The 14,506-nt window shown below is 38.7% G+C and overlaps 1 protein-coding gene across 2 annotated transcripts in view; it reads right to left on the bottom strand.

The window, feature by feature from the left end:
- The window catches only part of hnrnpul1 (heterogeneous nuclear ribonucleoprotein U-like 1), a 30,947-nt gene extending 18,458 nt beyond the window's left edge, over nucleotides 1-12,489 (bottom strand). Inside the window, exons 1-9 of one of the 2 annotated variants that reach the window (XM_079826032.1) lie at nucleotides 12,362-12,489; nucleotides 11,662-11,857; nucleotides 11,445-11,588; nucleotides 4,428-4,638; nucleotides 4,239-4,312; nucleotides 4,012-4,151; nucleotides 1,854-1,953; nucleotides 1,650-1,762; nucleotides 424-690 (exon numbers count right to left, since the gene is read on the bottom strand). In XM_079826032.1, the coding sequence (XP_079682158.1) occupies nucleotides 424-690; nucleotides 1,650-1,762; nucleotides 1,854-1,953; nucleotides 4,012-4,151; nucleotides 4,239-4,312; nucleotides 4,428-4,638; nucleotides 11,445-11,588; nucleotides 11,662-11,833 (1,221 nt within the window). In that variant the 5' untranslated portion in view covers nucleotides 11,834-11,857; nucleotides 12,362-12,489. Of the gene's footprint in view, nucleotides 1-423; nucleotides 691-1,649; nucleotides 1,763-1,853; nucleotides 1,954-4,011; nucleotides 4,152-4,238; nucleotides 4,313-4,427; nucleotides 4,639-11,444; nucleotides 11,589-11,661; nucleotides 11,861-12,361 lie in introns of both variants that reach the window. The other variant, XM_079826031.1, reaches the window with a different exon arrangement.
- Nucleotides 12,490-14,506: the final 2,017 nt, after the last annotated feature.

The following is a 14,506-nucleotide window of genomic DNA, read 5'->3' as shown; positions in this document are numbered from 1 at the left end:
CTTGATTAAACATCTTTATCTGAGAGCAAATTCACTACTAGTTTAGGGTCAGAAAGATATTTTAATGCTTTTGGAAGCCTCTTATACTCACAAAGGCTGCATTTATTTGATCAAAATACAGTTAAAATAAGAAACAATATTGTGAAATATATTTATTTTTAAATGTATTATATATAAAAAATATCCTGGCTAATCCAAACTTTATAATGGGAGTGAATGGTAACTGAGATTTTGAAGCCCCAAAAAGTGCATCCATCCACGAAGCCATGCGTTTTTGTAAGAAAAATATCCATAATTATAACTTTATAAACTTTAGGCTTCCGGTACTGAAATTCTGACTTCAGTCAGATTTTCATTGAACATTTTGATCTCTCTTTATGGGTCAAACGGTGTTCCTGTATGGAGGGAATTAGGAGAATTTACCTCACAATCAGATTTGTTGGTAGGGCCAACAGTGCCTCTGACCCTGTCCTCCATGTCAACGGACCCGATGAATGTGTACCCATCTGGCAAAGAAAAGAAAGGCTCCTCCCGTTGACCAAAGTTAAACTGGACAGCACAGTTCTTCACCAGGATATGAGGATACAGGGCACGACCGGCCAGCTCTTCTTTAGATATGTGAAATGCCACATCAAGCCACTTCCCATTCTTTGAGAAAGCCATTTCCACCTGCTCATGGCTATCAAAGTCCTATAAGACACAAACATATAAGACTATCAAAACTCTTTGGTCATTTTTTGAGCGAGGTGCTAACAGTCTAATCAGATTCAATAATCTATGCTAAGCTATGCTAAAAGTGCTACCGCCAGACCCGGAGATCGGCTGAATGGATTCGAAAGCTGTAAAACTCATCTGTTTAACTCTAGGGGAGTTGGAAAATGAGTGGCGTGTTCCTTTAAGAGTATTATAGAGTAAGCCCCATCCCAAAGCGGTTCAAACGAATTAAAATGAGAGCAATTAACTCAATATTAATGTACTTTTTATGCTCAGAATAGAGTATTAGAGTATCATGTTATTAGCTTAGCAACATGCTAATACCACACTCAAATAGAATCAAACTATCCCTTTAAGTATTTCCAGTTATACAGATATTACTGGCGAATCGAAGGCAAGCTACTGGTCCATGTTGTGAAAACTTGAACCCAACGTACAATGCAAACAGGGAAATTTCTTTACCACTGAACTTCCATCAGGCAAAATTATTAATTGCATCAATTCACATTTAAACGACTGGATTTCACTCTCAAAATGTTGCAGAGTGATGGTAAACATGACAGCATCTGTAGAAGTCAGCTACCTAATTGGCAGTATACAGCAAGAAGTTAAAGGGATAGTTCACCCACAGGTGACAATGCTGTCATCATTTACTCACCCGTCAAATTGTTCCAAACTTGTAGGAATTTCTTTCACCTGCTGAACACAAAAGATGATATTTTGAATAACATCTGTAACCAAACAGTTGATGGAAGTCAATGGGGTCCATCAACAGTCTGGTTACCAACATTCTTCAAAGTACCTTCTTTTGTGTTCAGCAGAGGAAGAATAAAACTGATACAGGTTTGGAACAATTTGAAGGTGAGTAAAAGATGACAACATTTTCACTTTTGGTGGAACTGTCCCTTTAAGTAGCATTCAAGAATTGCACTCACAATATAACATCCAATGACATCGCTTTCACCAAATTTCTCTCCGTAATCTTCAAATTTGCAACTGGTTGACTTTTTCCCTGTTCCGCCAAACCCATAAGAGAACGGCTCCTCTCCTGAAAGACAGTAATTCCCTACATAAGAATCCAGAAACATAATTTCTACAACAAACCCTCAGAGTCTGTGAGTGTACATCTGCTTCCTCACCAAGCTGTGTGCTGCAGGAATCCAGAGACCACCCGACTCTCACCACATGTGGATCAGGTTCACTGCTGGGAAGATGCTTTACTGATATATTCTCTATGATCTGGAAGAAGAAAAACAAGACACTTATTCTGAATGACAACTAAAGATAATAAAGATATTAAATAATAGGCTTTTGGGGGGTAAACTATTAAAAGTGTAAGTTTGCCGTTTTGTGGTGTTACAATGTCAGTAGTATATGTAAATGAACAATGTTTACTTGTTCTCTGTGTTACCTGGACCAAAAAATTACACCGCTCTAGATCCTTCACTGTAAACCGACAGTAACTAACTTCCACTAAACGTTCACTCTTTGAATTCTTGCACCCGCGAACAATACAAGACGACACCATTATGACTTAAAAGTTTGCTAAGAAGTATTTCCTACTAAAGCAAGGCCGTTTTTGACTCTGGTAAGTGTATCTATAGCAGCCTGGTGGGAGTGGCCTTGGACGGCAACATACCCCAGTGCATTATGGGTGTTGAAGTGACAGTAAAGACATTTATAACGTTACTAAATATTTCTACTTCAAATAAATGCTGTTCTTCGGAACTTTATATTCATCAAATAATCCTAAAAAAAGATAATGTATCACTATTTACAAAAAAATATTGAGCAACACAACTGTTTTCAACATTGATAGTAATAATAAATGTTTCTTGAGCAGAACATTTGCATATTAGAATGATTTCTGAAGGATCATATGACACAAGACAAGAATAAATGATCACAGGAATAGATTACATTTTCAAATATATCAAAATAGACAACACTATATTAAATAGTGATACTATTTTACAATATTCCTGTTTTACTTCTTTTTGATCAAATAATTGCAGCCTTGGAAGGCATAATAGACTTATTTCATAAACATTAAAGGGGACCTATTATGCAAAATAAAGTGTTATAAATTTCGCAAATCATTTTTACGCTGGACTGCTTCACAAACGAGGGTCAGTTCAACACAAAAGTTGTTTCTGAAAGATTTTTAGATTAACATGACGTTACATGCTAGTCGATGAGTTGAATCAACCTAACTCCACAACAACTAGAGTTGTATTATAAAAGTTGTAATTTCTTCCCAAGTCTCTCCATCGGTGTCCGACTCCGGTTCGAACCATAGACCGTAAAAAAATATGGATGACGCGACTTCATTGGTTTCCGCTGAAGTAACTGAAGCCTCCGGAGGTCCGAATATGGCGCTGACATCTTGCGCAGATTTGGGACAGAGTCTGCACAGTATTGATCTCGGGACCGGAGTCTGCGTAGAGCAGGAAGTAGAGCCACGATATAAAAAGCCCGCCTACACTCTCGACGATGCAGAACAATTCATTATGTTGGTGTGAAATAAACAGTTATGTATAGAAATTAAAGCTAAAACTCAATTCTCCACCCAAAAATCCTGAAAAAAGTCTGTTAGTGCCTCAGTGACAACTTCACTCAGAGAAGCCGTCAATCTCAGCTGTCAATCATGACGTCACACCCCCCGTTTTTATAGTATCAAATAACTCACTAAAACTAAACGTATTTAACAAAAGAACACTTGAAATGACATCATGATAAAAACTGCCTACAATGACAGAAACCAACTTTGGGAAAAAATTATATGAAGTGTAATTTGATTGTTTAGTTTATCTTGCGTCCATTAGACAACACGGAGGAGCGGGCGTTATGAGCTATACTGGGACCAGCCACCTGGGGGCGATCGAGACGCGTAGGCTTCAGTTATTTACAGGAGTGCTGCAGGCTTGGTTCAAACATGTAAGGCTGAACACAGCTACTGATCATTTCTGACATTTTGGCTGCGTGAGATCCTCCGGTTTTGTTGTTGCTGGAGTATCTGAAGCACGAGCTGTAAAGGCTCCACCCTCTTCTGGAAAGGGGACGGGGAGCAGTAGCTCATTTGCATTTAAACGGACACAAAAACTGCGTATTTTTGCTCACAGCCAAATAGGGGCAAATTTGACAAGCTCTAATAAATCTGTGGGGTATTTTGAGGGTAGAGGTGGGGTTTGTTAATGTCACAGACACATTCTAGACACACTGGAGTCTTATATTAAAAGGGGCATAATAGGTCCCCCAAATATTACAGACCCCAGACTTTTGAGCAGTGTACATTACCTTCATCTCAAAGCACACGCGTCCCTTGTTTACACCATACGTGGCTCGTGCTCCAGACCACAGGTAAGCAAACCCCTCGATGGTCAGAGGATATCCACTGCAACGATCCCGAGAGACTTTGAAGTGCAAGTCACAGTTATCTGTTGAGGTTAACAGAGAGAATTACATTTCACGGCTATTTTAGAGATATAACAAATCATAACTAAATAAAACAAGCCCTCACTTACAAGTGTCAATGGCCACTAGTGTGCCATCAAAGTCTTCCTCGTCCTCTTCAGCAGGAGGCAGAGGAGAACGGGACCTGTGATCAAACGTGGAAAATCACAATGTCAATATACTAGCTCTTGTTAGTCTGCATCAAGTCAAAATCCTAATGCTGATATAGGATTATAACAACAGCTTTGTGGTTAATTCACCTCCTGTCTTCGCGGTGCTCATAATAGCTGTAGCCGTGGCTCTCATCATGGCGCCTCTTGTGGCCATGATGTGCGTGTCCGTCCTGTTCAGTCTTGGATTCCACAGCCTTCACATCTTCACATTCACCGCCAGGTTCAGATCGCTGCTGCTCTTGTTGCTCTGGCTTGATCTCATCTTCACTTTTCACCTTCACTGGTGCCACTTCATCTTCTGTGAAACAATCAATATTCAATATATAGCCATCAATATAGATATAGAGCCAGCACCAACGGAGCACTGAAGAGTGGGCATCTGCGATGATGTAACCAAAGTAACACCAGCTAGAAAAACATATGTGATGAATGTCAATCTAAAGGACTGTAAAAGTCCTGTTGAATTCCGTTATGACTGTTCAGACTGAGGTTGCATTGCAAAACATGAGACCTCTATCTGATTTAGCACCACAAATGGCAGTGGCCCAAATCAGATTCCATGTGGTTTGTGCTGTTCACTTCACACTGTTATAAAAAACATATCTGTGTCTGGGGGTGGGCGATATACCGGTAGACATGATTAACCTGTACAAATTCATCAACCGGTAGAGATTTTGCACTATCATCTCTATCGCGGTTACACTCACATGACGTTGCTGTGCAAAAACAGGTGATTTTAAACCGTTGAAGCGCAATAAGCATCAAAAGACAACTCATTTCAGTATAACCATATGTGTACACGCACAAACTGAACTGAGTGCTTTTTGCTGCCTTATTGGGCTTGAACGGTTAAATACATTTACATTTATGCATTTGGCAGACGCTTTTATCCAAAGCGACTCATTACAGGGACAATCCCCCTAAAGTGCCTTGCTCAAGGACACACTGGTAATGACAGCTGGGATCGAACCAGCAACCTTCTGCATATCAGTTCCATGACTTAACCCACTGGACCACCATCTCACACATACCTATGCGTCAAAGTGAACATGCATTTGCAAGTAAGTGCGGTAAATTATGTCCTAAGTGAACGAAAACAGTTGAGAGAAGTATATTGGATCCGTGCAGTCGGTCTTAAAGTGACAGCATCCACATTTACCTGCTGATGTTATTGAAGTCCCTGTAAAGGCAATTCTGAGATTTGTTTCTAAACACATTATAAATGTTAGAAATGTATTGCTGAAACACATTACAGAGACTGTGAACTATGTAGTACTGAATTCAGAAGTTAGACCGTTAAACAGTTTTCCACCGTTGCTGTGTTCAGGATTTTCTGGGCGGGGCTAAAACGGTGGCTTGATGACACACTGGAGTCACTGAGCATATGGCCCCTCCCCCTACACTATCATAACTGTTGATGACGAACTGGAGCCACTGAGCCTGGATCCTCCCCTAACACGATCGTAACTAGAGCACATTCGCATCAGTTTGCCAAGTTACTGTCAGTACTTTTAGTTACTATAGCCTACAACTTACAAAACAGCTTTCAATACAAAAGCGATGATCAAAAAAAGGTGGATTAATTTTGTGAACGGCAACCTTGATGTATAGCTGAGGCAGAGTTAATTTCGTTGACGAATAATTTGTCATAATTTTCGTCAGCGACCTTTTTTCACTGACGAAAACGAGACGATAACTAAATAAAAACTAGCGTTGGATGACAAAAACTTTGACGAAAATCAACTGTCATTTTCGTCAACAAATAAAAACGAGATGAAAATGTTAGGGAGGGACGATTAGGGAAGAGATCGAGTCAGAACTGATGTCTTGTGTAACAGATGCGCACATTTGATTTGAGCGTGCTGATCTAACCGCTGGAGAACACGGCGCTGTTTCGCTTCTACAGGCTCACGTATCCCCAATCCAGCAGAGCGGCTCACAATCAATTAATAACACACATTTAGGCCAGGCAATTGTTTATAAACTAATGCTGATGAATAATGACAGTGTTTACTTTACGATGTTTATATAGTAATATGTTTTAGATGGTTGTAACAATGCATATTTTATCTCCCTCATCTGAACTTGAAGCATCCTGCAACTGCAATAGTAAGGCGCATTTCAAAATAAGAGTCAATGTGTATTTTGAGCTTGTTTATTATTAAAAGTCACGCATTATATATTCGTTTTTTTTGGTTACACAATAAAATGTATTTAATTGAATTCCCATTTAATTCATAGTCAGGAGGAAAGACCAGTATTTGACACACATTCAATAAAGTGTCAGGGCTATAATAGTTCACTAAAACCATTAAAAAAAATCTTCATTACTTGAAATTAAATAAATGTTAACTGAAATAAAAAAAAATTAAGCTTTAGCTTAACCTGATATGGCCTACTAACTAAAACAGAAATACAAAGTTACAAAAACTATATAGATGTTTAAAAAAAAGAAGAAGTGAGTCGAGCTCTCTTTTGTGTATTTTTAATGTCAAAAACAAAATTATGTAAAAATGTCAATGTAATGCTTAATGTATTACAATTTAACTAAACTCATTAGATTTTAGGAGACTAAATCTCCTGTAGATTTAGTCGACTAAAATCAAATGATATTTAGTCGACTAAAACTAAAAACAATTCAGGTGACTAAAATATGACTAAAACTAAATGGCATTTTAGTCAAAAGACTATGACTAAAACTAAATCAAAATTTGCCGTCAAAATTAACACTGAGCTGAGGATCACCTGACACCTGCCTCTGGGTGGGTTGTTTGACACATTTCAAAACACTTCATCATGAAGCTTCGAAGTGTTATGAATCAGTGAGTCGATTCAGCGGTTTGAATCGCCAAAGTCACGTATTTCAGCAGTTTGGCGGTTTGACACGCGATCCAAATCATGATTCGACTCACTGATTCATAACGCTTCGAAGCTTCATGATGCCGTGTTTTGAAATCTGTCATCACTATATAAGTCGTTATTTAGGGTTTTTTTGCGCACAAAAACTATTCTCGTCACTTCATAAAGTTATTGTAGAACCACTGTAGTGAGATGGACTTTGAAACAACGTCTTTAGTACCTTTTATGGGTCTTGAGAGAGTAAAGTGCATTGTGCCAATGGAGGCCTTTCAGAGCCATCAGATTTCAACTAAAATATCTTCATTTGTGTTCTGAAGATGAACGGAGGTCTTACGGGTGTCGAACGACATGAGGGTAAGTAATTAATGACAGAATTTTCATCTTTGGGTGAACTAACCCTTTAAATGTACAGTAAGCATTACCTGGTCTTTATTTAAATGTGACTTGCACATATTACAATTAGAGATGCTCCGATCAGCATTTTTGGGGCCGATCACCGATTACCGATCACCAAGATCATGATCTGCCGATTGCCGATCACTGCCGATCACAGAATGGCAGGGGAATGGGAATCTTTTATCTATAATCTTGCAGAGTTTGCACCATTTGTAGAAATGAAACTCTAAATTAACGGTATTGAGAAAAAAAAACTGTAGAAATAGGCTAGAGTCAAGATCTTGAAGAACCACCAAGTGTTTATTTTAGAAAATGAGATAACTTAAGGCTACTGTAGGCCATCTTTCCCAAATATATAATAAATGTATATAATTATCTCACCTAAATATTTGATCATGCAGTGCATTTTTGTTTTTAAAGACAAATTTTCAGGTAGGTCTAACATTAGTATTGAGATAAGAAATACTAAAGACATTTAATAAGAAATCAAATGTAAATTTATATTGGTCTTCCCTGAATAAATTAAATTAGATTAATCCTTACACTTAAGGTTGCAAAAGTTAGTCATTCAAGAGCAGTGAGTGTCATAAAGGTTCATCAAACAACACAAGACAAAGAGAAACTCAGAGACAGCAGCAGTTTATTCGACAGCTGTCACTTTAAGAGTGAACACGGATACAGTTACATGCAGTTGCACAAACGTTCACTCGCGAGTCACGACGGGGTTTACGTGCATACTCGTCAAGACGGTCATTAATGCTGCCTTCACGTGCTATCGGAAATTTCCTAATTCCCACTTTAGAAGTCGTGATTACGAGCTTGTTGCATTCAAGTGCTTTGTTGTCGGAGTGAACAGGAATCATGGTGGACACCAGGTTATTCTTGCCTATTTATTGGGAAAATCTTATTAAAACCATCATCATTTGTAGTCTCCCATGCACCGACAACCATATAAACATTCCACATAGTCCGCTTTCTGCTGATTCTGTAATTTCAGTCAAATGCAGGCTATTTTCGCTGTGTACCAAACATACAATACACTTCATATGATTACTCTTACATGTAAATATGTACTACGTTAATGTCAAGACAAGACAACCAAGCTGTTTTGGGAAAAAAACCAATAAAACCACACCTGCCACAGCAGTCTAGTTCTCCCCGACTCCATGTTTAAAGCTTATGACACGCCCATCTCGGGAATTGGGGTATCAAAATTATTTCCGAACTTCCCAGTGGTAAACACGACATCAGAGGGCGTTCATGTGCAATTTTTACCTAGGAAACTCGTATTTACGATCATTCCGATAGCACGTGAAGGCAGCATAAGTACATACATTTGTGTGTATCTGACCATTTCACCGCAATTTGTTCTCGCAAGCTTTTTGTGAGATGGCCTGTGTGTGTGTGTGTGTGTGTGTGTGTGTGTGTGGGCGCACGCTCACGGTCTGGAGAGCGCGCGAGTGCTGAGCGGTTTGAACACTGGCAAGACTTAAAAATAAATGCAAATGATAAACTTTAGTGACGATGCGACACTGACACTTGATTGTAATGCAGATGCTATGATATGAAGCCATTTGAGCATTTTGAAAGGGAGAGAGAGCGCGCACACGCGGTGATTCACTCGCGCTGTTTGTGAACTTACGCAGTCATTTGAAAACTTTCTGTGAGACGTAAGTTATTTAATAGAAATATGAATTGTACCTCACCTTCAGCATTATAATTATTTTACCCGCGCTGGAAAGAGAATGAGACGGTGTCGCTGCATATCATGCCCTAGCTCTCACGGCAGGTGCGGGTTTATGTGTCGTCAGCATGCGATCGGTTCATGAGATCGGCCGCCGATCAATCATCCCAAAGCGATTATCGACCGATCGAGATCGGATGCCGATCAATCGGAGCACCCCTAATTACCATATTCAGAAGTGCATTGTTGTTACGGTGTTTACTTCCTTTTTATTCAAGTTTTTAACAAGTTCTTTAGTTGTGAAAATAATATATAAAAACAATAAGATCAAATTTGATTCATATTGATTCATTTTCAAATTATTTATTTCTAATTTAGTCAATATTATGTAAAAATGAATATACATTTCATTGCAGCATGAGTTATTTGCTATCTTAAGTACTGTGATGAATATTTTGGCAACTGAAAAATCTATATAGAGAGATAGAAAATATCATAACTTGTAATAACGTCAGTGGTGAAAAAAGTCAGTGGTGCAAAAAGTGGGTATGCGTTATAGAAGGTCCACCAGCTCCAACGCTTTATAGGGCCCTTCCCTTTATTTTTCTGGATTCCTTTTTTTTTTTTTTTTTGGACTCCGTTTTAATGGTTAAATAAAATTTCATGCATCCATAAGCAAGTCTAATTATTTGACATGTTTTTAATTACACTGTAAAAAATTTCAGGCCCCTCCAATTTAAAATGACTGATCACATCAACATTTTTCAGTTGGCCAAATTGAATTTCTGTGAATTAAATTGTATCAATTTTGGCAACAGTCTCTTAACATGGGCTCAATCAGAAATAATATGTTGAGCCAATGGAACATTTTAATTTAACAACACTGTAAAAAATGTCAGGCCTCTCCAATTTAAAATGTTCTAGTGACTGGTCATTTTGATCAAATTTTGATGTGACCAGTCACTAGAAAATGTTAAATTGGAGAAATGTTTTACAGTGAAACTGTGAGGTTGGTCCAGTGGCGCAAAAAGTGGGTATTCGCTATGTGCGGCGCTTAGGGGCTCAGCACCTTGGGGGCGCCAAAGCGATGGTATGAAAAAACATTTTTTTTGGTATTTTCTATATGTAGCTGCTGTTGTGCGTTTCTAAATAATTTCTGTATTTCCTCAATATTATATAACATTTTAGAGGACTAAGAAGCTAGAGTAGGCGCCCTCATAAGATTCCATAATAGAATTTTGGATAATAATGGAATGTCGCGAGTGGGCGCGCCGGCGGCAAGCCAAAGTGTTCATATACGCTTGGGCGGGCGTTTGATTGCGCATTGACACGTCAAAAGGTGCGATTTGACAGAAAAACGCGTGTCCTTGCCGCGTGATTTACCACAAAAACGATGCAGGTTTTTATATCAAAGCGTTACATATTGTAAAGTTACATATTGTTGACCATCTTTTTAAGTCCTTACACTATTTACCACGATTCACTATGGCTGTTATAAGAATTAAATTAAATCAGTATCAACAAAATCCATCTTACAATTTATCAAAATCCACTTACACTGTAATTACAATTGCCTAAATAATGTCATGAGATTTTTAGATTTACGTTCTAAATATAATATTTTAATTATAGAAATATGAAATTATTCCAGGCCTATGAAACTATAAACTGCCAGTATATTTGGCAGCGTGAGTGGATTCTAGAATCATTCAACTAATATGTTTTAACCGACTGAATTATTCGAGAACGAAACCTATACTTTGTTTGTTCTATTTTGTTGGAAAAATAGAGCAAAACTGTAAAAAATGAAAACTTGTTGTTTATTGAACTGTTGTATAAAATTAATATCGCATTTTGCAATCGTGCTGATATAGGCTACTCTGGAAAATAGCACTCTTGCTCGTATGATATTGCTTAACGCATAATTTCCTTTTTAATTACTTTCAAACAAATGTTTATTTTTATGTTTGTTATTAGCCTATTAATAACTAGCCTATTTGTTATTGAGGGGGGGGGGGGGCAAAATTGTTGCTGCATACCCCTCTGGCACTGGGTAGTTGAATTACGTGTATATGAACAAAGCCAGTCAAGTCGGATAACAGTGAGACAATTCAAAATTGAGGATGAAATGCATTCAAACTCAGAAATCCCAGTTGCAGTTTTACCTTCCTTGCAGATGGTCTCAACAGCTGCCTGTTGTTCCTCCACAGTCTCAGAATTAGCTTCATCCACAGGGATTTTAGGATCACTATCAGAGCCCTGTTTCTCACCATCCGTCTGCCCTGGATCATTCCCAGCCTCTGCAACACCTGTCAAGGCAAGCATGCAATGAGATCAAATGCATTATCACCATCATCAAGCATGCATCTTCTCCTCTAGTACCTGCTGGAGCCTCCTCATCACAGGTGTGTCCCTTTTCCTCCTCCAGAGCCGCCTGCAGACGCTCCACCAGATCCGCTTTGAGGCCTCGGGTGTCCATCCCGCGCTTCTGCAGCTCCTCTTTCAGCTCGTTCACCTTCAGTTTCTTCACATCCACACTCATCATGCATGACATAACGTGGAGCCCTCGCTCCCAATCCTGCTAAATGGAAGACAACTATGATTATCTCCAAAACATCAATAATGCATTGCATACCCCACTGGAAAAGCTGATCACTAGCTAGTTGATTTATAAAAAACAGCTAATGAAAAACACCTAATGACAAACTCAGACTAGCAAGACACCCCAACTAGACCACTTTAGGATCACGTGCTAGCTGGTTTGTTGCTGGTCCAAGATGACCAAGTGAAACCAGCTACCATTAAACGACACACTGATACTGGGCAGGGTGGGTCATTCGCACAGCTAACTGGCTAAATCACGTGCACACTCAAGTTGTGTAGTAAATGCAAGGGTAAACACGCACTGTACTGTAATTCAGTACATGCTTACACACCTATGATGCGATATAATGGGAAATGACACATGCATTCGTCTGATTTGTCAAACTGCGGATTTTGGCTAACGGTGCTCATGTAAATGCACATTGCTTACACTAATGCAAACTCTAAAATGTCAGTAAAAAGGGTGTGATGGACTTACCAGAGGAAAAGCTCTCGTTTAGGTGAAGGAGAGTGTTTGAGTTGTGTAAACACAGATCTACAGCAGCGCGCGCTTCGGTACAGGGCAGCAGAAGACACACACACTGACTGAATGTTGTCCAGTGTTTGAGTGCTGCCTCCTACTGGACACATCCAAGGGTTTCTAGTCATGAGATTCATTTTTTTATCGACTGACAGACGTCTAGTGCATTCCTATGCTATTTAGTTCATCCAGCAGTGAATGTTTACCGATGATAATTTAACAAAGAATAATTCTACCCAACAATATATACAATTATATATATATACATTTAAATATAAATCTCATATATAAGTGATATACACTCACCTAAAGAATTATTAGGAACACCTGTTCAATTTCTCATTAATGCAATTATCTGATCAACCAATCACATGGCAGTTGCTTCAATGCATTTAGGGGTGTGGTCCTGGTCAAGACAATCTCCTGAACTCCAAACTGAATGTCAGAATGGGAAAGAAAGGTGATTTAAGCAATTTTGAGCATGGCATGGTTGTTGGTGCCAGACGGGCCGGTCAGAGTATTTCACAATCTGCTCAGTTACTGGGATTTTCACGCACAACCATTTCTAGGGTTTACAAAGAATGGTGTGAAAAGGGAAAAACATCCAGTATGCGGCAGTCCTGTGGGCGAAAATGCCTTGTTGATGCTAGAGGTCAGAGGAGAATGGGCCGACTGATTCAAGCTGATAGAAGAGCAACTTTGACTGAAATAACCACTCGTTACAACCGAGGTATGCAGCAAAGCATTTGTGAAGCCACAACACGCACAACCTTGAGGCGGATGGGCTACAACAGCAGAAGACCCCACCGGGTACCACTCATCTCCACTACAAATAGGAAAAAGAGGCTACAATTTGCTCTAGCTCTCCAAAATTGGACAGTTGAAGACTGGAAAAATGTTGCCTGATCTGATGAGTCTCGATTTCTGTTGAGACATTCAGATGGTTGAGTCAGAACAGAATGAGAACATGGATCCATCATGCCTTGTTACCACTGTGCAGGCTGGTGGTGGTGGTGTAATGGTGTGGGGGATGTTTTCTTGGCACACTTTAGGCCCCTTAGTGCCAATTGGGCATTGTTTAAATGCCACGGCCTACCTGAGCATTGTTTCTGACCATGTCCATCCCTTTATGACCACCATGTACCCATCCTCTGATGGCTACTTCCAGCAGGATAATGCACCGTCACAAAGCTCGAATCGTTTCAAATTGGTTTCTTGAACATGACAATGAGTTCACTGTACTAAAATGGCCCCCACAATCACCAGATCTCGAGCTTCGTGCCCTGGATGTGCATCCCACAAATCTCCATCAACTGCAAGATGCTATCCTATCAATATGGGCCAACATTTCTAAAGAATGCTTTCAGCACCTTGTTGAATCAATGCCACGTAGAATTAAGGCAGTTCTGAAGGTGAAAGGGGGTCAAACACAGTATTAGTATGGTGTTCCTAATAATCCTTTAGGTGAGTGTAGTTATTTTTGTAGCCAAAATTAAAGTGTATTTAGTAACTTACTGTAACGCGCGCGTATACCGAGATTACTTTTTTTTAACGTTTTTTAATAAGTAACACAAGTTATTTTGTTTTAGTTCATCCAGCAGTGAATGTTTACCAATGAAAATTTAACAAAAATAATTCTACCCAACAGTATATACAATTATATATATACATACATTTAAATATACATCTCATATATAAGTGATCTCATTATTTTTGTAGCCAAAATTAAAGTGTATTTACTAACTTACTGTAACGCATTACAAGTAACGCACGTTACTTTACAAGTAACTATTAAAGTTACGCATTAATTTTACATTTACAGCAAAATATCAGTTTTTTTTATATAAGAAACACAAGTTATTTTGTTTTTCCATGTATTGACTGACAGTTCTCCTGTCTCCATGTTGAGAAATATAAGGAATAAGTGCAGGTGTTCTAGGATCTAGACTAAATTTGAATATGTGTTTACTCACACAAAAACAGATTCAGTATTCCTGAATGAATAAATGAATAAAAACAGAGAAATGCAAAGTTAGAATATTATGCAAACCTGCAATAACACAAATATACTTCATGTATTTAATCTCACTTTATTAACCAATG

The sequence above is a fragment of the Gobio gobio genome (genome assembly GCF_949357685.1).
Source record: "Gobio gobio genome assembly, chromosome: 9".
Taxonomy (NCBI): Eukaryota; Metazoa; Chordata; class Actinopteri; order Cypriniformes; family Gobionidae; genus Gobio; species Gobio gobio.
This window is presented reverse-complemented; position numbering and strand designations above follow the sequence as displayed.